The following is a 25,709-nucleotide window of genomic DNA, read 5'->3' as shown; positions in this document are numbered from 1 at the left end:
GATTAGGAAGCCACATCACACTTGGAATATATTCTCCTTACTACCAACAGAGTTTGGAGTCTGGTTCAGATGCTTTCACTGAACACCTGTGTTACAATTTTGTTCTTTAATTTTTGCAAATGACTTTTAAGCAACTTTAAAGTACAGAAGTCCCAGATAACTTGCAGATAAAAACACATATAATATTTTCATTTTACTTAACTGTATCCTGCCTCTCTAGATTCATACCAATGGCACTAACTTTCTAACTTTTGAGTGGTTAAAATATTTCTAGGTGAGCAGCACATACAAATTTCAGGACAACCTGCTACTCTTTCAACAGGAATGTTGATCTTCATATATACATCTTTTCAAACATATAAAAATAAAATATACTACTACAAAATAAGATTATTATAAACTACATATTACTGTTAAACTAAGCTCAAATTATTCTGAAAATATTCAGAGAACACATCAGAAAACACTTTAAGTCGGGGAGCCTCAAAGATTATTTAGTGTTGACATCTGAACAAAAACACTTCAGACTTGTAAACAATGAGTGAAATTTATCTTCAGAATTGTGTTAGCTATAGAATGAAAAAATCACGTCACCTCCGCAGTGAACTTCACTTTAGCAAAAGAGTAAACATATTTCCTCCATATCAGCTGCAATCAAGGCATTAGCAGTATGCCATGATTGATTATCCTAGGAGCCGTTGCTGAGAAATGGATGTGTAGCACAGGTTTTTATCACTATAGTCTGCAAAAAACAAGTCGCTTGTTTAGATACCCTAGTTGTAATAAGTGACATTATTAGGCAGTTCTTCTATTTAAATGACATAAGGATTTAGTATATCAGCAGCTTATAATACACAAGCCCTTTCAATCTGATGATTCCTCTCTCTACAGAGAAGTACTTTTTTCTGTTTATAATACAAGTGGTAATAGAAGACCAGATGGTTGACTTTTAGCTAAGGGAAATGACATTTAAACAAACAGAAAGACAGCATTCAGAATATTCAGGGATTCGAACTATAACCTAAATACACAGTACACATTAAAGGACTATTAGTGTTAACTATATAAAGTGACCATTTTGTAATGCTAATTAGTAAGATTGTTTCTTAGGTTGTCCATCAGTTTTATTTAAATATTTTCTAATACACTGTAAAACAGCTTTATTATTGCCATATTGTTACATTTCCATTTTAATACACTATACCACCAGTACATCCTGATAACACTTAATCAGTTCTTTCTGAAATGTAAAATTGTCTCTACTTCTTACATTTCTGCCAGTAATAATGATGATGTTATTAACATACTCTACAATTCACAAAGAAAAACATAAGAAATAACTACATTCCTTATTCACCGCCCATCACTCTGCTGTGGTAATGGATTATTACTTGGTGAACAATGTTTCACCTTTTGTGTATGACGCTGACATCTATGGTATCAAAGACAACCAAAAACCTTTAAATTAAATAGCCAGATATCTTTGGTAGCCCTCAGATAAAAGTAAAAACATGATTTTTCTAATAAGTACAGATTTGTTTCCTATAACAATAGCAAAAGACTGCTATGCACTAACCACACTAACCACAGAATACACTGAAATTTCCATAATCACATTCTATTAATATGTCTATTCTCAATACAGGGTAGCTACTATGGTTAAGACATGAAAATTCAATAAATAAGGTTTTAATTGAAAGATTAAAAAAATAATTCTTCATTTTACAATAAACAACCACAGAAAATCCTAGAAGGAGAAATTTATAAACTCCAGGTAACAACTTTACCCATTGTTAAGCCAATAAACCAATAAAAGGACCAAAAGAACAAATTATCTGTATAGTAGTTAAATGTGTCCAAAAGGCACATGTATGACTACAGAAATGCAGAAACTCTTATTACCACACAACCTAATTAGTAGGCAATGAATGTTGCAAGGGCAACTTAGCCTTCATCGTAATAAAACCACCATAGCATTTCAGGGGCACCAAAGCTTCCTTTAAAATGAGAACAAGGTAAGCCCAGCATACCTCAATTCCCCCAATACTTTAGGAGACTTAATCTTAACTAAGTTCAGTATTCCATAGTGATAAGTCAATTCAGAGCCTTTAGGAAACTTAATCTTAACTAAGTTCAGTATTCCATAGTGATAAGTCAATTCAGAGCCTGGTGAATTTTTATTCTGCTTAAAGAAAGGCCTGAAAAATATGCAGTCCTAAATAGAAGTCACTTAGGAAAAGAAACATTTAATCAGCACTCTGCTCTCCTGGTACACAGTAAGAGGAACATTCCAATATTTTCTACAACTTTCACCTGCCGTTGTGTAAGGTGGTCAGGTAGTCTTACCATTGGAAATAGCTTAGCTTTCAAGTCTATGAAGACTAGAATGACCACAGATTGGCCAGTTCAGCAGCGTGGTAGGCCCCAAGAACATCTTCTGAGAAGTTGTAACATCACGCATTTACTTGGGAGCAAGTTTGTAGTAGAAACTAGTAGAAAAAAAGGAGTAGAAGTAGAAAAGAAACTAGCACCCTATTCATATATATCTAGATTTGTCCACCCTTCAAGAATTTTAAAAAATCGACTAGCTGCCAAATCACAGTTGAAATGATATGAAATCAACTGCAATTAAAATGAGTCCCTGTCACCAAGAATCTTATGCTCTAGATCAGGGGGTCAGCAAACTTTTTCTGAAAAGGAACAAATAGGAAATAGTCCAGGCGTTGCAAGCCATATAGTTTATGTCACAACTATTCAACTTTGACATTTTAGAGAAAGCAAATACAGACAACAGATAAATGAATGGGCATGACTGTGTTCCAATGACACAATAATTACAAGAAAGGCAGCAGGGAAAATGATTATGCAGGGTCTTGCAGGCCACCACAAGGCCTATGGCTTTTACTGTAAGTGAGATGGGGAGCCACTGGAGTCTTTAAGCAGAAGAGTGACATAATTGCTCTTAAAAAGCATCATCATCAAAAAGGATGACCTTAGCTGCTGTGTGGAGAGTATCAATGGAAAGGGTAGAGAAGCCAGAAAATCGGAAGGGTATAAGCAAAGAAAACAGTTCAAAAATTACCGCAACAAAATGAGAGAGATGAGTTTATCTTGCAAACTAATGGATGGTAGCAGTGACAGTGGCAAAATGTGGTTTGATTCTGATTATATATAGAAGGTATAATCATGATTTGCTAAGGGATTGGATGTAGGGTGAAAGAGAAGGAGAGTAAGGATAACTCTAAGGTTTGTGGCCTGAACAAGTAGCATGGGGTTTTCTTCCCCATGTGATGGGAAGTGTATGGAAGGAGCCATTGTGGGAAAGAAAATCAGGATTTTAGCTTTGGATACAGTAAGTTTGAGATGACCATTATTCATTAAAGTGAAGATATTAGACAATTAGACATGACTCTGGAGTTCAGGGAAAAGGTTATACTTGATATAAATTTGAGAGTAAGTTAAAAAGTACTGTACATAAAACCATGAGACAGGTTTTATGAGACAGGATGAGGTCAGCTAAAGTATAAGTGTAGATAAACAATAGAAGTTTAAAATATGAACCTTTAGTTAACTCCAGGGTTTGAAGGTCATTCCAATGTTTGGATATGAGGAGGAACCAATAAAGGAAATTCAGAAGAAAGATAGGAAAAAAACCTAGAAAAAGCAGTGTCCCAAAAACTAAGTGAAACCAGGTTTTGAGAACAACTATTTCAAATACTAACAATAGGTCAAGTACAATGAGGACTGAGAGTTGATCACTGGAGAGACAACAAGAGAGGTCATTAGGGACTTTGACAAGAACCATCAATGAAGTGGTGGAGACCAAAGTCTAACTGGAATGAGTTCAAAAAAATAATATGAAGCTCAGAGTGGAGTAACTATACACAACTCTTCCCTATAGGAGGATGTGGTGTCAAGGGAGTTTGTTTAGACGCAGATTTTACAACATGTTTGTTGATAGGAATTTACTATATTTCAAAATGCCTAACTATGCCATAGTTACCCCATGGATTAAAAGCATAGTCCTGGATTATTACACAATATTATACTAATAAACATTATGAAGTGCTTTTCTTCTTCTTTTAATTGGCTTTATAACAAAATTTTAGTGTATTTGTGAGCCCTGGCCCTACATTCCCTAAAGGAATTAAATAGAGGTTTACTTTGCATTTTGCCTGCTGTGCAAACCAATAGGAGAATGCCAACTCATTTTATTTATTTCTTATTTGCTACATGTTCCTACTTCCAACTAAATCATTTTTTCTGATAAAGCAGTGGCTTCTAGCAGCAAACTGAGGAATTCCTGCAGAATATACAGAAAGGCAACATACTCAAGATGTCTGAGCTTATGACAATTTGTTTCTTTTGAGAGTCACAAATTAATCTCATATCTTTACAGTAGCCAATGCTCAGTTCATACATAACCCCAGGAAAGGATTATTGGCTTCAGTACCTTCAAAATAAGCAAAGCAAACAGCATCTTTTTTTTTTTTTTCTTTTCTTGAGACGGAGTTTTGCTCTTGTTGCCCAGGCTGCACGGCAGTGGCGTGATCTCGGCTCACTGCAACCTCCGCCTCCCGGGTTGAAGCGATTCTCCTGCCTCAGCCTCCCAAGTAGCTGAGATGACAGGCGCCTGCCACCACGCCTGGCTAATTTTTTGTATTTTTAGCAGAGACAGGGTTTTGCCATGCTGGGCAGGCTGGTCTCAAACTCCTGACCTCAGGTGATCTGCCCGCCTTGGCCTCTCAAAGTGCTGGGATTACAGGTGTGAGCCACCGTGGCCGGCCAGCAACAGCATCTTAATAGGGACCGCTTAGTTTCCAAATACCTAACAGTAAAAAATAAAGCTGATTCATAAGCGTTGCTTGCCATGTGGTCTTTTAAAACTCTGGAATGGAAAACAAACAAACAAACAAACAAAAAAGAACTCTGGAAAGAATAAAATGATCCCACATCACTACATCACTTAACCAATGATTTGTTTATGTCCTTTTCTGCCAACCTACAAACAATGCTATTTCTTTGATATGCTAAATTCTACAGGCTAGGTTCCAATGAACAATTTTAGTGTTTTGCTTTCTGAAGCACCTACATACAAGAATAAACTTTTTTTGCCTGGAATTCAAAACATATTTTAATATTGTTCATTTTATTAAGCAGCTCAATCAAGATATGAATAGCAGTATCTTCATCTTATAAACAACAATGATTTTTCTTAGACGATGCAGAGGTAAGGGGAAGAAACTCATTTCATAAAATATTGCACCAGTGTGCTTCTGAAATAGCTAAAAAAAGGGACACACGAGAGGGGTAGACCCTGCGAATATTTTGGCTATGTTTTCAGAACACTCCAAACTTGGATGAAATTTTGTTATAAATCACCTTGATTAATGGAACACATTTGCTAAAGCGGTTCTGCAATAGCTACACAATTCTTGAATAACCCAGCATAGAAAAACTGGCGAGGGAGAACCTCTCAAAAACACTGGCTTCTCTTTCAGAACCAATACTGCCCCTGATCAGAAATACTTCCCTGTGTTTTTCAAAAAATAATAAAGACAAATACATTTTAAAGTAAGTATAATTTGATGAGATGGGAACAGAACAGACAGGGAAAGGGTATTCTGAAAGAAGTAGTAGTGGTATTGTGAGGGTTACAGATTCTGAAGCCACTATATGTGTTTCAATCCTAATTCTTCCTCTCACTGTTTGAAATTGGGCAATTTATTTAGCCTCCTTCTTTAGATTACCTATCAGTAAAATACTATTACCTACTCATCGGGTTGCTGTGGTGATAATTAAATCTTTGAAAAGATTCTCAACAGTATGGAGGAAGTACAAAATAAGTGCTGACCAAGATTATTAGAATGATGTACTGTATACTTATAAATTTGTCCAACAAAAGTGAATGGAATACACCTGGAACAAAATGGTAATGTCATATAATTTGTACATTTATCAAACATTTAAAAACTCAGTAACAGAACACCCTACTGCTGTTCTACCACACAGGAGGGTGATTATGGTTAACAATATTGTGTTGTGTATTTCAAAACAGCTGAAGGAGCTACTCAGAAGGCTGATGTGGGAGGAGCATCTGAGCCCTGGAGGAGGAGGTTGCAGTGAGCTGAGATCATGCCACTGCACTCCAGCTTGGGCAACAGAGCAAGACCATGTCAAAAAAAAAAAACTGAAAGAGAGGATTTTGAATGTTCTCACTACAAGGAAATAAAAAATACATAAGGTGATGGATATGGTAAATATCCTAATTTCATTTTCATACAATGTATATTCGTATTGAAACATCACACTATACCCCATAATGTACGATTATTATGTGTCAATTAAAAACTAAAACAAAATTCAATGAATATTTTCCTTGAATAGAACATTTAAAAAATTTACATCTTACAGTGCTGGTTGTCTTCTCTGATTACTTAGCAGAGACTTTATCTGAATCCTTTTGTACAGACATCCTCCTCTAATAACTCTTAAAAAGAAATCAACAACAATGATATGGTATTTAAATACACAGAGGATGCTATTTATTTGTTCTGTCTGTTGATATCATTTCTGGTTTCAAGTACACACATGATGCTAAAGTAATTTAGAAGTGACTAGACTATCTCAGGAAATGCTAATAGTCATATGAAGGTGAAACTAAACGGGAAATCAACGTTTTTTAAGGAGAAGAGGATACAGTGTCCATGATGAAAGCAATTGTAGAAAAATGTTACCTGACTGAGCACACTATCATCTTTAACACTGTTATCACCATAAGTTAACAATTCCTGTGTATTTAGCATTGCAGTAATAAATATCAAAAACACTTGTACAGCTGAACCATACTCTATTACAAATGGTAAATAAATAAGATTGATTATTTAAAAGTCAAACTTACTTATACGGCAACCAGAGGCTATTATGGTTCAAAATAAATTTACGATGACATTGTAATTATTCAATTATGTGTTTACATTGAGGATGAATACAGAGATAATGTTAGTTAACAAACAGCTGCATTAATAATTTGATAGTGACACAGAAGATTTACAGTAAAGTAGAAAATTAAGCTATAATTATTAAAGTAAGAAGAGTATATGCTGAGTAAACAAAAGGCCACCTCTTCCCCATAAGCTCTGTTACAGAAGCCATGTGATTGGTGAAAGGAGCTAACACATTCTATCTACTCTTCATTCTTCCATTTTACTGTTCTTGCACTTTTTCTAGCTGTACAGGCAAGGTGGTTGTATACAATTTCAATATACACAATTTTGATTATCAAAATTTAAATAGGAGTTAAAAAAATAAACCATAGGGTTTATTTGATTTTGTCAGACTTCTCACAAATAGTGGAAAATCTTTCTAAGCCAGGATCCCAAATGCATTTAGTTATCACGTCTCCTTTGTCTGCTTGAATCAATGACAGGGCCTCAGTCTTTCCATGTTTTTTATGACCTTGACATTTTTGAAGAGTATTGGTCAGTTATATTGTAGAATGACCCTCAATTTGATATTGTCTTATGTTTTCTCATGAGTAGACTGAGGTTGTAACTTTTTTTTCCTGCAAGTGCCCTTCTTGGTGCTTCAATCCAGAGGCTACATTATGTTGATATATCGTGTTATGATGATGAAGATAACTCAGTTAAAGTGGTGCCTGACAGGTTTTACCTCTAAGGTTTTTTCCCTTTGTAATAAATATTTTGGGAGAGATACTTTCAGATTATGTAAAATTCTATTTCTCCTCAAACTTTTGTCCAATAATTTTAGCATCCACTGGTAAATTTTGCCTGTAACAATTATTACTTAGATGTTTATGTAGGGTTTTAAAAGTAACTAAAATATATGAAATATAATGGCTGAATTGTTCTTGATATAAGCATTTAAAGTCTACTGGATGCATTTTTTTCTTACATTCAAAATATGAATAAACATTATTTTCTTTTGTCAGCATTCAGTTAATGTTAATCAATTATGACACCAAAAATAACATAATTGAAAGGTTACTTACATAACTATGGCTTTTAAAGAAATCTGATGGACTAGTGGTGAGGATTTTGTCTCCTTCCAAACCAATTACTCTTTTACAAATATTTGATTTTGGATCACTTGGGCTTTTTGCAATCACAATGTCACCTCTGAGGGGGAAAAGTCAAAGAAATGTCTGTATTATTTATTAAGCAAAAACACATGCATGGCACTGCTTTAATACTTTTATAAGACAACTTACAGCCATAACCTTTATCCTCTCATATACTGACTCTTCCATACATTTACTGGCTTTGAGAACCTTTGTGACTGAATACTTTGGGTGAGAATCCAACAATAAGAGTGACAAAAAGGCTATCTAAAATTTCTGATAATTTCAGAAGATTCTAAACTTTCAGATAATTCTACAAGAATTATCTTTTTGCATTGTATCCAGTCTGCTTTACTCCTGTGTCCAAATTCTTAGAACCAAAATTGTGGAAAAACAATTCTATATAGGCCGGGTACAGTGGCTCACAACTATAATCTCAGCACTTTGGGAGGCTACGGCAAGAGGATTGCTTGAAGCAAGGAGTTCATGGTTGCAGTGAGCTAAGATCATGCCACCACGGGCAACAGACTGAGACCATGTCTCCAAAATAAAAAATAAAAAAATAACACACACACAAAACAAACAAACCAAGAAAAACCCCAAACGAACCAAAAAAAGAAAAAAAACAAAAAACCCTCCACACAATTCTATATAAATACTAACAAATTAAGTAAATAAATATTGCGGTCCAGCCAGTAGCACTGATTGACTCTAGAGCACACTAAAAAGGTAAAAACATCATCCATGTTTCCTTGAACTCAAATAATTGAGGAATGATAGCATGTAAGTCCTATAACCCATATCAAAAGAACTTATATTTGAGAAAAAATATCAAAAGATACAACAAAATAAAATGCTAAAAGCTGCCTAAATATACACTCTGAAAAATAAAACGAGATATCAAACATATAAAACCAATAAGGGTCTGATTACATACAGAAGACATGATTTATGGAAGAACTGACTATCTGGTAATAAAAAATAAGAAAGATCCTAAAACGTGAAAAGGAAGAAGACAGAACGTAGGACTAATGACCACAGTCAAACAGAACACAATACTCTTTCTGCATAAAATGAGAAATATGTGAATTCTGTTGACTAACACACGTTTAAAAGGATTTAACATATTTGCTTATTAATTGTACCTAGTTCCAGAAATAGTTTAATGAAGCATATGTCAAAATAATATTAAAAGTCATAAGAATAAAAGGAAAATGATGATGAAATCAGAAACTTAATAACTGCTCTATAGAAGCATTAAGATGGGTTCTAAACTCTTTGGGAGCCAAGTCAGAAGAAATTAAGACCAGTTACATGGAAATCATTAATTAATAAAATAACATTTAGCTTGGGAGGTAAGACAAAATTTTCCCTAACAACTAAATCAGAGAAATTCACAAGAAACATTCTTATATAAGAGAATAAAAGATACCATCTTTATCAGAAATTTTACAGAGAGTGCAGAAATAGTATTTACAATGACAATCTCTTGAGGCAATTCTTGGTAAGAGTTGAAAGGGAGCAAATCATTACATTCTATAATTTGGAGGCAACACAGTGTTGCCTTCTTTTGAAAACAGAATAAAGGTATTTTCTTTCTAACCAACTAGAACCATGTCAGTGGATCTGTTCAGATGAACAAATTTGCGAAGATTGTAACATGCCATCAAAGTTGATTTTGGGTAGCTCTGGAGGAAGAGACGTTTTTCCATGGGTGTTTCATGAAGCTTAAGTTCTTTGATCAAATAATCAATATGACCCTTAAAACAAACTTTGCACTCGAATGGCAACATAGAAATCATAATTCAGTCGTGCTGTTTTGTAGAAAGTAGTATTAAATAAACTTTATTTCTGGTAGTCTAACTAGATATATGCATAGCATTTAGATCAAAATACATATCCATTGGATTCTTAACTCCTTCAAATAGTTTTAAAAGGAAGCTTATTAAAAATTTTCTCATTTATATTTATAAACATCCTTATTATTCTACTACACAGTAAGCTTTTGAAAACCAGTGTCAATTATCTTATTAATCTTAACATTCTCTATAATGTATGGTACATCTTATAAATTAGGTGCTCACTACTATTTGCTGAAAGAATAAGCAGTAGTAAAAATCTGACTGTCTCAAGGTTGAGTGTTCTGTGCAGTTGCCTGAAGAGACATCCATGTGCTTTAGATACTAGATATGCAAACTTTCATTCTTGCCTAAATGGAAGGTTATTTTACATTTAGAAACAGGCAGCCAACAACAGGACACCTTGCCAGGGGTCAAAGATTCCCCTGAAATCTTGAGTTCTGTGCTGTGGGTTAAACTAAGAGAATACTCGGGACAGTAATATTTCTTAAGTAAAAGTTACCAGCTGGCTACCTTGGCTCTAAAAGTTACTTTGGTATATCTCATAAATGCCAGATTTTGAGCTGTCCTGTAACCTGGATGAATAGGGTACAAAATAAGATCCTCAAAGAATCTGAATTCATTTACTGAATGTAGTTGTTTCACTTATCTGAATGCAACAGTAATTTTTTTAAAAATATCAAGCTGTGTATTCAAAAACTATTCAGCCAACAAGTTCAGCTCCTCATTCAGGATGCCCAAGGATTATTGTGAATAAAATTATGTCACTGGCATGGAACACAGATGCTTGGTTTCATGCTATGGTGAGGCTAGGTCTCCAGTTAATTCAAAGCCTATATAAGGATAATTTGATATAAGTTAAAAAGAAAAGGGAGCAACAACACAATCTATTATATAAGTTTTATTTTATAATTCCTGTACCTACAATTAAGTATATAGAAGTTATTATGGGTAAAAGATTGGAAGAAGAATCACCTAGGGAGCATGCCAAACCATAACAGGTTGACCAAGAGAGTTTCTATCTGCAGAATCTAAGGCTGGTGAAAGATCAGTAAATGTGAAGAAATGTATTCTTAACAATTTTCAATAATGTGAAACAGGTTATAGCAAAGGTGAATAGTGAAAGAGAAGTGCCTAAACCTACTTAATATGCCATAAACTAAACACTAGCTCAAGGGAATCAAATTTGTAGTTTACTGAAATGAAAGCAGGCATAGATTTTTTTCAGAATTATAAAAAACAAATGGACTCAAAATTTTAGGGTATCAGAGAGGTGCTCTTTAGAAAATATATTAAATTATTAATACTTGACATTCATTTGGAAGAAATCATTCTCATAGCGTTAATTGGAATAAAAGGTATCACAAGGATTGGAACCACCACTTGAAATAGGATTTTTTTTAATTATTATTTTTTTGTGAGATGGAGTCTTGCTCTGTCATCCAGGCTGGAGTGCAGTGGCATGATCTCAGCTCACTGCAACCTCCATCTCCCAGGTTCAAGCAACTCTCCTGCCTCAGCCTGCTGTGAAATAGGACTTTAAAAGGTTTAGTGACACACAATATTTGCCCAGGAGTTATTCAACTTAATATAATTAATCAGGAGACTCATAATATATACAATTCCTGGTTCTCAGCCATATACAATGATGTAATCTAAAAATCATCAAATGGGCTGGGCACGGTGGCTCACACCTGTAATCCCAACACTTTGGGAGGCTGAGGTGAGTGGATTGCTTGAGCTCAGGAGTTTGAGACCAGCCTGGGCAACATGGCAAAACCCAGTCTCTACAAAAACTACAAAAATTATCTGGGCGCGGTGAGTATACACCTGTAGTCACAGCTACTTGGGAGACTGAGGGGAAGGATCACCGGAGCCCAGGAGGTTGAGGCTGCAGGGAGCTGAGGTCGTGTCACTGCACTCCAGCCTGGGAGCCACAGCAAGACCTCATCTCAAAAAATGTATATCAGAAAATTAAAAAAAATAAAAACCATCAAACGGTCATCATAGACTATATATAAAGTAAGATAGCAATCAATAGAACTACAGGATTATTTTTAAAATTAAAGAACAAAAACATTGATTTGGATCTGTAATGTACTCCCTAAGTTCCTAGTTCTTAACTCAAAACATTCTAAAGCCCAATTTAAAAAGTTAAGCTTACATGTATATTGTAAGGGACTGCTAATTATTTTTCAAAATGATGCAAGAGATACAATGACCCAAGAGACTGCATATGTTGGAGAAACTATTAAAATTTCTCAAACTGAAAGAGAATATTTGACTCAAAATTTTATCTAGCTGGTTATTAATATGTTTACTTATGAAAGAGTTTTTAAAGATAAAGTTAAGGAACTGCAGAAAAGACATAATGTGTGTGTATATTTTCACTGTAAATTTAATATATCCATGACAGAAATTTACCTTTGGATACCATAAAAATGTCGACTAAGATTTTCTGCAAAGACAATATCTGAATTTTGAATTGTAGGCTCCATTGATGGTCCAGAACACTGAAAAGAGAGGTAATTTGTAATCTAAATTCAAAATCTCTTTTAAATTTAACATAAATCTTTTAAGCAAGCTTAAAAGAAACAAAATCAAGAAAATGTTCTTAAAGCTTGGGGGATGATTCATGAAAATTTGGCAGTTCTCAAATAAGTTCAACTCTAGAGTAGCCACTAAGTCTGGAAATATAGACAAATACATTATAAATGGATTATTGCTTTCACATTATAATGCCTGAATAAAACAACATTACCTATGTTTCCAAATTTAGGCCACCCTATAGAATCTCAGTTCTATGAAGGCAGAGATCTCTCTCATGTTCCCAGCTATAAAACCAAAGCCAAGAACAATGTTTGGTACAAAATTGATAAACCATACGTATTGGTTAATGAATGGGAGAATAATACATTTTCTTATTACTGTCAGATATAATCCAGTGAACATGATGATGATTTACTAAATGGTATTTTACTATTCTCAATGAGCTTATGCCCATCTTCCCTTCCAAGAGAATAGCTTACTCATTTCATGGGGCTGCAACTTAAATGTTCTACTGAAAAATACTAGGATGATGAGATGGACTTTAAAGATTTTCATGGCCAGGCATGGTGGCTCACATCTGTAATCCCAAAACTTTGGAAGAATGACTTGAGGCCAGGAGTTCAAGACCAAACCTGGCACCAAAAGAGACCCCATCTTTACAATGAAGCAATTAAAGATGTTCCTATTTGTATGTCTCAAAACAATAATCTTGATATATACAGGTTGAGTGTCCCTAATAAAAAATCTGAAATCTTAAATGCTCTAAAATCTGAAACGTTCTGAGTGTCTACATGACACCACAAATGGTAAATTCCATACCTGACCCCATGTGATGCATCACAGCCAACATGCAGTCAAAATTATTGTTTCATGTACAAAATTCTTTAAAATACTGTATAACATTACCTTCAGGCTATGCATACAAGGTACATATGAAATATAAATGAATTTTGTGTTCAGACTTGGGTCCCATCCCCAAAATATCTCATTATGTATATGCAAATATTCCAAAATCCAAAAAAATCTAAAATCCATAACACTTCTGGTCCCAAGCATTTCAGATAAGGGATACTCAAACTCTACCTCAGAATCAGAAAAAATTATCATCGCCACTTTAAAAATCTAAATACGACAGTCTCCATTTACTCTATTTGTAAATAAAACTTTTTACTCAAAAGTCCCTACTCAGGCAGAAATAAGAGGAAATACAATTACAATTTGTTTGCTACCTTTGGAAGTACCAATCTAACTTACAAAAAAATCAAGAAGGCAAGTTTCAGCCAGGTACAGTGGCTCATACCTATAATCCCAGAACTTTGGGATGCCAAGGTAGGCAGATCACTTGAGGCCAGGAGTTTGTGCACAGCCTGGCCAACATGGTGAAACGCCATCTCTACTAAAAATACAAAAATTAGCCAGGCATGGTGATGTGCGCCTGTAGTCCTAGCTACTTGGGAGACTGATGCATGAGAATTGTTTTGAGCCCAGCAGGCAGAGGCTGCAGTGAACTGAGATCACTTGATTGCACTCCAGCCCGGGCAACAGAGCAAGACCCTGTCTCCAAAAAAAAAAAAAAAAAAAAAAGAAGGGAAATTTCAGTTAAATATGTATATTTCCATTACTCCACCTTAACTGGAGGTTATGTGACTGTCAATCTGATAAAGTAAACCTAATTTAAAAACAAAAAAAACAGTAATAACAACAATAAAAAAAATTGACTGGCTGGTCAATTTATTTTTTCATTTACATGACAAAAGGCTTGAATCAACAGCCACAGTTTGTAGTTTCCCAATACAATATTAAGAAAAAGTATTAGTTGGGGATAGTGAGCAACTTTAACATTTTAATATAGACATTAGGCAGAATAATCTGTCTTAATTACAGATTATTAATTTGTTTTAATTACAGTTAAACATGGTGGTTATGAGCTGGAATTTTGAAAACTGGACAAATATGTGTTGAAATTTCAAGTTACTTACTAACTGTGGGACCTGGAACAAGTAAATTACTTAAGCCTTCTCAGTTCATTTCCTCATGTGTATAATGGATTACTAATAAGTATCTCAAAGAAGTGTAAAACATTAAATGAGTTAGTAAGTGTAAAACATCAAACATATCCTGAAACACAGTAAATAAGATTCAATAAATGGTAACGACTATTATTGTTATACTATTCAAAAGGACCTTTTGTGCCCATTAGAAACAGAATACAGAAAATATTTAAGTAATGGTCCTTATATCTTATATCAGTGCCAATTCAAACACACTCTTATTATTCCAATATTTAGAAAGATTTTATGTTTTAACTTTCACATTTTAGTCATTAAATTAATAACTTCAACTATAATAAAAGGAAAAACACATTTTCCTTCCATTTGTAAAAAAGTATATATTTAAGATGAATATTCTTGAACACAAAAACTTACCATGACAACACCACCAACGTATTCAAAAGCACAATGAGCTATACAGCCATATTGAATAGTATAGCCAACAAGTCGAAAGGTTTTCCCCAGAACACCACGAAGCATAGTTCTATGTAGACTCTGCCACCATTGGCCTGATGGTAAATTTCAAAAAGTTTCATGATCAATACTATTTAAAAACACTTTCAGAAATAACTCTATTGTAAAATATTTTACCATCACCCAAAATGTACTAAGTGCCTAATATAATTTGGTGCAGGAAACCAAGAGTTTATTATCAGTTCTGCTAATGATATTTTAAATGGCAAATTGTAGCCACTAAATATTTTGATTTACCAAAGCTTATATTCAAATGCCACTGGGTCTATATATGAATTATATAATTAGTAGATTATAAACTAGTCTGTCCCCTTCCATGTCTTGGTTATTTCTTCTATTAAGGCAGATGCTTAAAAAAGATAGTAACTCTTTCAAAGGACTAATAGAAGTTCCTTGCTATATATTACTTCTTGCCATGTAATAGGAAATAATGGAGAAATCACTAGAATAGGAATATGGATATTCAAGTTTCACATTGGTTATTTTACTAACTTGTATAATCTTCAACAAATTACTTAACTCTTCTGGGGCCTAGTAGAAATAATCTCTCATAGAATGATTCTTAGAATCAAATTCAGCAATGTATGTCAAAGTACTTTATAAAAAGATACATTCATTTGTGAGCTATTAACTATTGATGTAACAAAAGGAACACATAAATACTATGAAACAACAGCATAAAGAACCATTTAAAGATTTTTTAAAGCTATATAAAATTTTAAAATATTGTTCATCTAAAATATTTCTAATATCTGTCCTTTCCTATTTAACTGTTACAACTATGTATCATGCATTTCTTAACTAATAGCCTAACTCTTAGGCCTAGGCTACAATATACTGTTCTCAGATTAAATTTATTAAAATATATCGATAATAATATGTAACATCTGCTTAACATGTCAAGATTCACATATAATACCTCTGTAAGACAGATATTATTACCATCCTCAATTTATAGACAAGAAAAAAAAAGCCTAAGAGTAGTAAAGTAACTTGCTTATTATCATCACAAAGTTGGCAAAAGATGAAGCCAGTAATAAAAGGTCTCCCAAAAAAGAAAACCCCAGCATCAGATGGCTTTAACTCTGAATTCTACCAAACATATAAAAAAGAACCAACACCAATTCTTCTCAAACTATTCCAAAAAACTGGAAATTGAGGGAATTCTTCCTAATTCATTCTACCAGGTCAGCATTGCCCTAATGCCCAAACCAGACGCAGGAAAAGAGAAACTATAGGCCAAAATCCCCAATGAGCTCAGATGCAACAATCCTCAACAAAATACTAGCAAACCAAACCCAACAACGCATTAAAGAGATAATACACCATGATCAGATGGGGTTTATCCCAGGGATGCAAGGATGGTTCAACACATGCCAATCAAACAGTGTGATATAGCACAAACAGAATGAAGAACAAAAACCATACAATGATCTCAATAGAGGCAGAAAAAGCATTTGATAAATTTCAACATCACTTCATGATACAAACTCTCAAGAAATTAGGCAAAGAAGGAATATACATCAAAACAATAAAAGGCAATATATGACAAACCCACAGCTAATATCATACTTAATGGGGGAAAAGCTGAAAGCCTGTCCTCTAAGATCTGGAACAAGACATGGATGCCCACTTTCACCACTCTTATTCAACATAGTAATGAAAGTCCCAGCCATTGCAATTAGGCAAAAGAAAGAAATAAAGGGCATCCAAATTGAAAAAGAGGAAGTAACTATCTTGGTTATGGATGACATGATCTTATATATAGAAAAACCTAAGGACTTCACCAAAAATACTTTTAGAACTGATAAATGAATTCAATATAGTTGCAGGATACAAAGTCAACATACAAAAATTAGTAGCATTTTATTCACCAGCAATGATCTAGCTGAATAAGAAATCAATGGGATCAATAAAGCAATCCCACCTAAAATAGCTATAAAACATTAAAAATATAACTAGGAATAAATTTACCCAAGGAGGTGAAAGACCTCTACAATGAAAACTACAAAAACACTGAAAGAATTGAAGAGGACATAAAAAATAAAAATGGAAAGACAGCCCATACTCATGGACTGAAGAATTAATATTGTTAAAATGACCATACTACCCAATGTGATCTAAAGATTCAATGCAATCTCTATCAATATACCAAAGTCATTTTTCACAGAATTAGAAAACAATCCTAAAATTCACACAGAACCACAAGACCCCAAGTAACCAAAGCAATACTGAGCAAAATGAATAAAGCTGATGGTATTACACCACCTGACTTTAAAATACACTACAAAGCTATAGTAACCAAAACAGCATGGTATTAGTATAAAAACACATAGACCAATGGGACACAACAGAGAACCCAGAAATAAATCCATGTATTTACAGCCAACTGATTTTTGACAAGGTGCCAGGAACATACACTGGAGAAAGGACATCTCTTCAATAAATAGTGCTGGAAAATTTGGATATCCATATGCAGAAGGACAAAACTAGTCCCCATATCTCTAACCATATACAAAAATCAACTTAAAATAAATTATAGACTTATAAATAAGATCAAACTATAATGCTATAGGGGAAACACTTCGAGACATTGGTCTAGGCCAAGATTTTATGGCTAAGAAATCAAAAGAACAGGCAAGAAAAAACAAAAATAGACAAATGGGATTTAAACTAAAAAGCTTCTGCACAGCAATGAAAATAACAAAGTAAAAAGACAACATGTTGAATGGGAGAAAATATTTGCAAACTATGCATCTGACATGGACTAATACCTAGAATATACAAGGAACTCAACAGCAAAAAAAAAATAACCCAATTAAAAAGTGGACAAATGATCTGAATAGACATTTTTCAAAAGAAAACATACAAATGGCCAACAAATATACAAAAAAATGCTCAACATCACTAATCTTCATGGAAATGCAAGTCAAAACTATAATCAGGTATCATCTTACCACAGTTAGATTAATTATTATCAAAAAAGACAAAGAAAGTGCTGGCAAGGATGTGGAGAAAAGAAAATTCATATACCCTGTTAGTGGGAATGTAAATTAGTACAGTCATGGAAAACAGTGTGGAGGTTTCTTTAAAAACTCTAAAGAGAATCAAAAAATAATTCTCGCAATTCCGCTACGGGTATTAATCCGAAAGAAAGGAAATCAGTATATCAAAGGGATACCTGCATCCTCATGTTTATTGCAGCTTAGCTACTATTCACAATAGCTAAGACACAGAATCAACCAAAATATCCATCAACAGATGAATGGATAAAGAAAACATGCTATACATACACAATGGAATACTATTCAGCCACAAGGAGAATGAAATCCTGTTATTCAAGGCAACATGAATGACCCTGGGGCACATTATGTTAAGAGAAATAAATCTGGCACAGGAAGAAAAATACCTTATATTTTCACTCATCTGTGGCAGCTTAAAAAAATACTGAGCCTATGGAAGTATAGTGTAGAATTACAGGTATCAGAGGCTGGGAAGGGGAGGTAGGAGGGTAGAATGAGGAGAAGTTGGTTAATGGACACAAAATTACAGCTAGATAGGAGGAATGAGTTACTGCCTTCTGCAGCACTGTTGGATGAATACGGTTAACTATAATTTACTGTATATTTTCAGAAAGGTACAAGAAGATCTTTAATGTTCACAATGTAAAGAAATGATGTGTTTGAGGTGATGACTATGCTAATTACCCTGATTTGATCATTATATACAGTATACGTGTAACAAAATATCACTGTATCCCATTAATACATACAATTATTACATACCAACTAAATAGGAAAAACATTGAAAGTGAATCTAGAATGTATCTTAGTAGTTGTTGGTTGTAGTATTTTATGTATATTTCAGATAGTAAAAGTGAGCAAATATTTAAGTCATTTCTCACTGTGAGAAAAGCAACAAATATGGAAAGGGATCTTAAGGATGAATTTGAGTTATTGAAACAAATTTACTTAAATAAACATGTATATATTTGTCTGTTTGCCTATAAAAAAAAGTCATCCGAGCTCTGTCCACTGTGAAAAGGCCATTGTAAGAAGCAATGACACTATAGTAATTATGAGCACACTTAGTGCCCACATTTTTGGTTTCTAACTATCATTCTCCACCAGAGCAGAACAGTCAGTGCTCAAAGACTGGTGCAAACAAAGGAACCATTCTGAGGGGTCATCCAATGGCCAAATGTGGGACAATACAAGCCTAAAAATAATAACAGTAATTGATAATACATTAAATTTGGGACAACATAAGCCTAAAAATAGTAACAGTAATTGATAATACATTAAATTAAAAATGAAATTTTTAAAAAGATGCACGTGTTGGGAATAGGGAAAGTTCTTCGTCAAAACATGACAGCTAATAAATGTAGAAGGAATGGTAAAATTATCACCAGTGTAATAATTGACTCAGACAAGGGCAATTGATACTTGCTAAAATATATTGGGTGAAACATTGTTGGTCAACAAGATATTTGAAAAGTATCAAAGTAGATAATTTTTTTTTTTTTTTTTTTTTTTTTTACAAAGGGAACAAGGTATCTTTACAATAGGAAGATCTGGTAAATACTAACTTAACAAAATGACCAAATTTAGCAGAATACTGATATCATGTAGCCTCTTACCAATGGAATGACAAGTACATCATCATCTGTGTACCATTCTTGCCAAAAATGTGTAACCTAAATCTGATCATGAACAATCAAAACACATTCATATTGCAGACATTCAACAAGACAACCAGCTTGAACACTTAAAAAGTATAAATTTAATGAAAGGAAAAATTATACTAAAAGTACTATTTTCAATTACAAGAAAATAGAAGGACATGACAACCAAACACAATATGAAATCTTGAATTGGATCCTGGAGCAAAAGGAAAAAGAAAGCTATAAAAGACATGGGGACAACTGGGTAAATCTGAATATTGTACATAAAAATATATCACCATTTCAGTGTTAAATTTCTTAACAATATCATGCTATGTAGGAGAATGACCTTGTTCATAGGAGATAAACAAGGAATTATTTTGAGAAAAATGCTATGACTGCAACTTCCTTTCATATGGTTCACTTCTACTGCTAATAATCATGTATACAGAAAGATGAAGACAAATTGATACACACACATATATACACACATACAGATATACTACATATGGAGGAAGACAGAATGCTAATGTGGCAAATGTTCACCGTTAAATCCAAGTGAAGTGTATACAAATGTGCATTGCACTATTTTTTCAGCTTTTTTTGTAGAATAAAACTTCTAAAAAACAAACACTTGGGGAAAAAAGGGTGACCTCATTCATTCAACAAATATTTATTGAGCTGCTACTATGTACCAGATACTGTGTTCAGCCCTGGCAACACAATAGTAAACATGATGCCTTCTCTCATACAGCTTATAGTATAGTGGAGCAGATACCATAGATACACAAAGTAAACAAATAAATACATAAATACATTAAGTAATTTCTGTAAAGAAAAATATAGTAAAGTGATAGAGAATAATGGGTGAGGCATACTTTCTTTAAGATGAATCAGAAAAGATTTCTCTAATGAAAATGCCATTAAAGATAATGCTGCATTTAACTTTCTGAAGAATGGCCAAACTGTTTTCCAAAGCAGTTGCACCACTGTACATTTTTACTAATAATGCATAAGGTTTCCAATTTCTCCATATCCTTGCCAACATTTGTTACCATCCATGTTTTGATTGTAGCCATCCCAGTGTGTATGAATCTCATTGTGGCTTTGATTTGCATTTCCTTAACAACAAAATATCCATAAGCACCTCTTTCATGAGTTTATTGATCATTTGTATATCTTTTTTGAAAAATGTCTACTTAAACACTTTGCCCATTTAAAAAATTGGGCTACTATAATTTTTAGTTTAATTCAATCAAAGATTATAAGCATGCTATAAAATAGTACTAAATGATTGCATTCAATCAAAGCACATTATAAAATAGAATCAAATGACTGAAAGCCAAGAGAAAAAAAAATACAAAACAGAAAGAGAGCAACAGGTGATTCAGGTATTGCACTTAACATATGAACACTTTAAAATAACCATGATTAACATTCAAAAAAACAGAAGGAAAGATAAAAGTTCAGCAGTGACCTAAAATCTATTAAAAATCAAATGGAAATTATACACAACACAATACTACAAAATAAAATATAATTAAAATTAATGCATTACATGAATATACCGGCAGATTCTGCGTACTAGGCTCAGCCTAACAGAAGACAAGTGAACTGGAATGCAAGTTGGGAGAAAGTAGTAAGACTGAAGGAGAAAGTAGTAAGACTGAAGGACAAAGAGGAAAGCAGGTAGACAATCCAGGAGAAACAGTATTAATATAATCAGAGACCTAAAGGAGAGGAACAGACAATAGTACAGAAGCAATATTTTGAAGAAATACTGGTAGATAACTTTCCAAATTGATGAAAGACCTTAACTCACAAACTCAAGAAATTCTACAAATCATGAACAGGATACACACAAAACACACAGCTACATCCAGGCACAGTAGAGTCAAGATGGTGAAAAAGACAATGAGAAAAGTTTAAAATTGGTCAGAAATTTACCTTATTTTCAAAGAAACAATTTTGTCTGTTCAACAAAATGTAATGGCTACCTTTAAATAAGAAATAATTAAAACCAGAATAAAATAAAATGGCATTTTTAAAGTATGAAAATCACCACACTATAATTCTATGTCTGATGAAAATATACCTCAAAAGCTAAAGAAAAAAATAAAAACACTTTCAGAAAAGAAGTTTTGTGAATGTTTTTGCCAGCACAACTGTAATAAAATATATGCTAACAGGAATGATTCAGGCAAAAACAAAATGTTATCAGATAGAATTTGGCAAATGGGCTGGGCGCAGTGGCTCATGCCTGTAATCCAACACTTTGGGAGGCCAAGATGGGCAGATCACCTGATGTCAGGAGTTCGAGAGTAGTCTAACCAACAAGGAGAAACCCCGTCTCTACTAAAAATACAAAATTAGCCAGGTGTGGCAGCGCATGCCTGTAATCCCAGCTGCTCAGGAGGCTAAGGCAGGAGAATCGCTTGAAACTGGGAGGCGGAGGTTGCAGTGAGCTGACATAGCGCTATTGCACTCCAGCCTGGGCAACAAGAGCGAAACTCTGTCTCAAAAAACAAAAAAACAAACAAAAAAAAGAATCAGGCAAATCCAAGAAGGAAGGAAGAGAACTGAAGAGTACATACATACATATTTGGACAAAGATACTGATGCTGTTTAAGACAATAACAAAAATGTTTTACAGGACATAAAACATATATAAAAAAGAACACTAAAAAATAGAACTACCATATGATCCAGCAGTTCCACTACTGGGTATATATCCAAGACAAAGGAAATCAGTATGTTGAAGAGATGTCTGCACTCCTATGTTTATTGCAGCACTATTCAGAATAGGCAAGATATGGAATCAACTTACATGTCCAACAGATGAATGAATAAAGAAAATGTGGTATATATACACAATGGAATACTATTCAGCCACAAAAAAAAAACAATGAAATCCTGTCGAACAAGGCAACATGTATGAGCCTGGAGGACAATTACGTTAGTGAAATAAGCCAGGTATAGAAAGACAAATATCATATGTTCTCACTCATACATGAAAGCTAAGAAAGCTGACTTCACAGAAGGAGATAGAATAGTGATTACTACAGGCTGAAAAGTGTGAGGCATGAAAAGGAGGGACTGGCTAACAGACACAAAATTACAGCTATATAGGAGAAGTAAGTTCTACTGTTCTATTGCACTGCAAGGTGACCATAGCTAACAATAATTTAGTGCATATTTTCAAAGAGCTATAAGACTTTTAATATTCCCAACACAGAGAAATGATAAATGTTTGAGGTGATAGATATGTTAATTACTCTGATTTGATCATTATACACTGTACATATGTATCAAAATCATACTGTACCATAAGTGTATACAATTATTAAGTGTTCAAGAAAAATCTCCCAGTGAGAAACCTGTTTGGATAAGGCCCTAGACCTCAATGAAGGCATTAACCCATGGATCTTTCTCCCTCTCCTTCCCTCTGAAGTGTTCCCTGACCTCCATGTATGGCCTCCAGGTATGTCATGTATCCAGGACCTGTAAGTAATAAAACCATTATTTCTATCTTGTATCTCTCCTAATCATTGAAGGAGTGCTTTCCATCTTAAAGATGCTAAATTAAAATATATATATTTAGATGCTAAATTATATATATATAAATAATATATAATATATAATTTAGCATCTAAATATATATATTTTATATATATATCTTCTATATATATTTTCTGTCTATATATATATCTTCTCTATATATATTTTCTCTATATATATCTATCTTCTCTATATATATCTTCTCTATATTTATCTTCTTCTATATATATCTTCTCTCTATATATATCTAAATATATTATATATATATATATATCTTCAATTTAAAAAAACAGGGCAATAGAGAATGGGATCAAACAAAGGCCGACAGATTGGATTTTGATAGAAGTTTAGGTACTTCCTCCAATGTAATAAAAGGGAAGAAAAATATGGGTTAACATACTGGTAGTTTTGTTAGTTTGACGGTACAAAAATAAGGGAGCTCTTGCCTCTTGTTTTTATTTACTCTTTCTTATGAGCTGATGTCATGAGCTGAGACTGGGAACTTTTAGCACAAAGTGAACTGGTAAACAGAAATGGTTACAGATGTACTAGTATTCTATTGGTGCCACCAAATTACCATAAACTTAGTGGCTTAAAACAACACAAATTTATAATCTTACAGTTGATAGCTCAGAAGTCTAACATGGGTACCACTGGGCTAAAAAATCAAGACTGTTTCTTTCTAAAGGCTTTTGGGGAGAATCCATTTCCTTCCCTTTCCCAACTTCTAGAAGCACTAACATTCCTTTACTCATAGCCCCTTTGTTCAATCTCAAAGCCTTTAATCTCCCTGGCCATTATTCCATGGTCACTTCTTCCTCTGTCTGTTTCTCTCCCTCTCCTGCCTCCTTTTTACTCTTTTAAGGACCCTGATGATTACACTGAGCCCAACTAGATAATTCACAATGATCTCAAAATCCTTAATTTAATCACACCTGTGAAGTCTCGTTTGCCATGTAAGGCAACATATTCAAAGGTTCTGGGGATTAGGATGCAGACATCTTTGGAGGGCCATTATTCTACCTACCACACCAGGATACAGAACATTAAACTAGTAATTACTAAACTGTGGTTCCTCAGACCAGCATCAATATGGCATCTATCTTGAAACTGATTTGGTCAAATACAAGATTTATTAGAATCAGAAACTTAGGAAGCGTTGTTCAGCAATTCGTATTTTAACAAGTTCTCCAAGTGACTGCTCTAAACTCTCGGTAACCAATGGCCATTGCCAGCCTTGGGCAGCCCTATTTATCCAGTCATTTACTACTATGTGTTGTATAACTTACCATGTACCATGTGTGCTGTGAAAAAATCTGGGAAGCTTGGGCACCAAAAAATTCAGAATCTGTTACTTTTTTTATTCCCTATCATATTTACATTAAAAAAACTGAGTCATTAATGTAGAGAACCAATTTCTTTAAAGGGGAACCTATATATTCTTTCAAATAATTAATAGAAAAGCTAGGGAAAAAGTGAAAAGCAACATAAAAATTGTGACTGTGTCATACAGCAAAAGAAGTACAGGAGGATCCTCCCCAGAAATCTTTTAAGAGCCTCTTCATTACTTTACATATATTAACTCATTTAACCCTTAAAACAACCCTATGAGAACTTAGATACCTCTTTTATTTTTATTTTTATTTTTATTTTTGAGATGGAGTCTCGCTCTGTCGCCCAGGCTGGAGTGCAGTGGCGCGATCTTGGCTCACTGCAAGCTCTGCCTCCCGGGTTCATGCCATTCTCCTGCCTCAGCCTCCCAAGTAACTGGGACTACAGGCGCCTGCCACCATGCCTGGCTAATTTTTTGTATTTTTACTAGAGACGGGGTTTCACCGTGTTAGCCAGGATGGTCTCAATCTCCTGACCTCGTCATCCGCCCACCTCGGCCTCCCAAAGTGCTGGGATTACAGGCATGAGCCACTGCGCCTGGCCATTTTTTATATTTTTAGTAGAGACAGGATTTCACCATGTTAGCCAGGATGGTCTTCATCTCCTGACCTCGTGATCTGCCCGCCTCAGCCTCCCAAAGTGCTGGGATTACAGGCATGAGCCAATGCACCCGGCCCCTTAGATATCTCATTTTACAGATAAAGAAACTGAGGAGCAGAGAGATGAAGGAACTATTCAAAGTCATGCAGCTCATTAGAGGCCAGGCCAGAATTCAAAATGAAGCTGTTTAGGTCTAACATCCAATACTACACCATATTGCCTCTCAATTTAAATGAAAAAATTTTTTGGATACTATAAAATAGGCATCTGGGAATAGAGACACATAGGAAAGATAGAGGTAGGACTGATGTAAAAACCAGCTAAAAAGATTGAGCAGAGTGAACCTTAGAAGCTGAAAAGAAATTAGAGATTCCTCCGTCTTTAGAAATTTCTGGGCATAGGCATACAATTCTAAGATTCTGATTTGGATCCAATCACTGAAGTAGACTTATAGTAATTTCAGAATACCCTGAGTCACAAAG

General features: G+C 34.2%; 1 protein-coding gene across 10 annotated transcripts in view; it reads right to left on the bottom strand.

Moving 5' to 3' along the window:
• The window catches only part of IMMP1L (inner mitochondrial membrane peptidase subunit 1), a 77,503-nt gene that overhangs the window by 15,957 nt on the left and 35,837 nt on the right, over positions 1-25,709 (bottom strand). For all 10 annotated transcript variants that reach the window (XM_002821918.4, XM_063728498.1, XM_054524553.2 and 7 more), the window contains 3 exons: positions 14,916-15,049; positions 12,364-12,452; positions 8,012-8,138 (listed from right to left, as the gene is read on the bottom strand). In XM_002821918.4, the coding sequence (XP_002821964.1) occupies positions 8,012-8,138; positions 12,364-12,452; positions 14,916-15,020 (321 nt within the window). In that variant the 5' untranslated portion in view covers positions 15,021-15,049. The remainder of the gene's footprint in view (positions 1-8,011; positions 8,139-12,363; positions 12,453-14,915; positions 15,050-25,709) is intronic.

The sequence above is a fragment of the Pongo abelii genome, chromosome 9 (assembly GCF_028885655.2).
Source record: "Pongo abelii isolate AG06213 chromosome 9, NHGRI_mPonAbe1-v2.0_pri, whole genome shotgun sequence".
NCBI lineage: Eukaryota > Metazoa > Chordata > Mammalia > Primates > Hominidae > Pongo > Pongo abelii.
The sequence above is the reverse complement of the archived record's forward strand: the minus strand, read 5'-3'. Positions and strand labels throughout refer to the sequence as shown.